Source organism: Austrofundulus limnaeus, unplaced genomic scaffold, assembly GCF_001266775.1.
Source record: "Austrofundulus limnaeus strain Quisiro unplaced genomic scaffold, Austrofundulus_limnaeus-1.0 Scaffold0, whole genome shotgun sequence".
In the NCBI taxonomy this organism is placed as follows: Eukaryota; Metazoa; Chordata; class Actinopteri; order Cyprinodontiformes; family Rivulidae; genus Austrofundulus; species Austrofundulus limnaeus.
Genome location: NW_013952402.1, coordinates 945,307 through 948,096, shown reverse-complemented (window position 1 = coordinate 948,096; position 2,790 = coordinate 945,307). Strand labels below are relative to the sequence as shown.

The window sequence follows — 2,790 nt, the reverse complement described above, 5'->3', positions numbered from 1 at the left end:
GTGTTAAGTGTTAGCAGAAGTTAGCGTCGGACAAACAACATGAAGTCGTCCTCCTGCGACAAACATCAACAATGGCCGCCGCTAGCCACTGCTGGCGCTGCTGAAGATAATATTTAAAATCTAAATTCAAAATGTGTTCATAAAAACAATAAGGGTGGTACCTGTGGTCCAGCAGTTTGAAGTGCAACTCAGACACCAGACATAACTGCAAGTTTGATGTCTTGTAGGGAACTTTAGGCTAGATTGGAGCGCTAGCGGTTGCTATTGTCTCGGGATGATGATGTCATAKCATGAGCCAAGCACCAACAGCAAAGGCTGCGTTCCATTCCAAAATACCTAAATGTGAACTTTAACATTTAAGGTTAAGCTTTTAAACTTTTAAATTTAGATTTAAACATTTAGATTTAGGATTTAATATTTAAATAAACTTTTTGACATTTAAATTTAACATTTAGTAAAAATGAACTAAATCTAAATAACAATAAAATGTTAGGGGGGAATTTAACACTCATAAAGTGAGCTAAATAATAAAAAAATTTGTTAGTGAATTTTTTTAACCTTTCATTTTTCACTTGGCGCCCCATAGGCCCACACCTGATAATCTTTAAGCCTTTTTTTATTCCACAAACTACATGAAGGCCCTGTCACACTATAACATTTTAGACAACTTGTGCCAACTTATGAAAAGTTTGTCCAWCYCTAAAGATGTCCTGAAGATGGAATTTAAAACAAATCTACTGAAAGCCTCTTTTGGACCTATGCTGTAATGCAAACAATTATATTTAATATAGAGCCAATGTGAGTAAAATAGTTGCAACAAACTTTTCACAAGTCAGCATAAGTCTAAAACTGTTATAGTGTGACAGGACCTTAAAGAATGAAGAGAAAAAAATGTAATGGACTTGTAATGATTTGGTCTGGTTAGCAGCTGATTATTAACTGTGTTGATTCTCTTTGAGTGGAATCCAAAAAGACTGATTGCTTTATTTTCTCTCCGACACTCCTGTAACCCCACATGTGTTTCTTCAGTGCAGATTTTGTGTTAAAAAAACAAACCTAAAGTTAAGTTTCCTACATTATACAGAAACTAATCACTACTTGACCTAAGTTTTCCTTCATTATTCAGCCTCAAATCCTCAAACTAATTAAATAAAAGAAGTTTAAGTTTTTCTGTGAATGAAAAAAAAATCTTTGGTTATTTCCAACAACCGCCCAACACTGCCCCCTAGTCTGAATTTAGAGTGTGTGTGTTTAGTGAACAGCATGAGGTCATCCTGACCGTGTCCTGCCCTGTTTCCTCCTCAGACCTGGTTTGAGAAGAACTGTCTGTCAGACGACTGRGCTGCAGACCTGAGGCTTCACGGGAAACTGCTGCTTTCTGGGTAAAAACAACAAAAAGTAAAAATAATAACTTCAATAATAAGAATCCTTCGAGGTCTGCCTTTTCCACCAGTTCAGAGACTGACATCATAGGTCATGTGGGTGTGGGCAGTGGAAGCATGACGCACGCCTGGAGATTATCCATATGTCTTTTCAGAGTTTGGGAGTTTTTATTGTGTTTCTCTTTCTCGTTCTAGTTTTTTTTTTTCTTCTGCTAACAAGCAGATTTTCTGCACAAAATCAGGGTTTTACTTTAAACATGAGCAAATTTTCCCCTGTAAAATTGAACCATTTTAACACATTTCCACTCAAGGCTTGTAGATGCGAGTTTTTGCTTGCAAATATTTTTATTGTTTAATTTGTGTTCAATCCAGGCGATATATCCGACCCCATTTGGCTCTCGGAGGAGTGAGGAACGTCTCCTTAAACGTGACCATCTCCAATGCTGGAGACGACGCCTACGACACCAACATCTACTTCAACTTCTCCAGCGAAATTTTCTACATCAACTTCTGGCAGAAGGTCCGTAGCTTTTGAACTAGTTGTTAGTGTTTTTACTCCGATGCACCTTTTTATTTCTGTTACCCAACTGCATGCTAATGAAGCTGACTAAAATCAAAATATAAAACCATATGTTACTGAGCCGCACGTTAAAGTTTCTGCTCTCAGCAGAATGTTGAGCATTTCTTCATAATTATACTGAATCTGCATGAGTTATAGGCAAAGTGAGCCTAGTTTAGAAAATACAGCACAACATGGATTTAACTAAGCAAACAGGTACGAGCCTCCTATTGGATAATTGTTGCAGCTGTAAGATAATTGCCCATGGAATAATTATTGCATGAAGTTTTTTAACCCCCAACTGGTGCAATGAGTTGCTTCTCATTTCTCAAACAACCATGTTGAAAGACACTGGTCTTGGAGAAGATGTCAGTCTGTTTGAGAAGGGTCAAYTCATTGGCATCAAGCAGAGAAAGCACCTAAGGAGATTGCAGAAACTACTAAAATTGTGTTAAGAACTGTCCGATGTATTATTAAGAACTGGAAGGATAGTGGGGACCCATGGTCTTAGCGGATGCACCCACTGTACAGGCCTGTGGGGGCAGTCTATGATCTGGGGTTGCTGCAGTTGGTCAGGTCTAGGAAGCTTATCGAAACAATGCCACAATGAATGTGTGCTGTAATCAAAGCTAAAGGCYGTCCAATGAAATATTAGTGTGTGACTTTTTATTTGGCCAGGCAGTACAGGTATTATAGTAAAATTTGTGGCAAAAATACAGGACTTCTTATATTTCCCTGTAACTTAAAGTGTCAGAGGTATTGGTGGATTTTATCACATCTTGCTTCAAATTCTTCCCTGAGAAATCTCATCCTGTCAAATTAAAGTTACAATAATAATAACAATAATAA

The 2,790-nt window shown here is 37.6% G+C and overlaps 1 protein-coding gene across 1 annotated transcript in view; it reads left to right on the top strand.

Moving 5' to 3' along the window:
* Nucleotides 1-2,790, top strand: part of itga9 (integrin, alpha 9) — a 71,291-nt gene that overhangs the window by 48,628 nt on the left and 19,873 nt on the right. Inside the window, exons 17-18 of the mRNA XM_014005308.1 lie at nucleotides 1,306-1,382; nucleotides 1,755-1,902. Of these exons, the coding sequence (XP_013860762.1) occupies nucleotides 1,306-1,382; nucleotides 1,755-1,902 (225 nt within the window). The remainder of the gene's footprint in view (nucleotides 1-1,305; nucleotides 1,383-1,754; nucleotides 1,903-2,790) is intronic.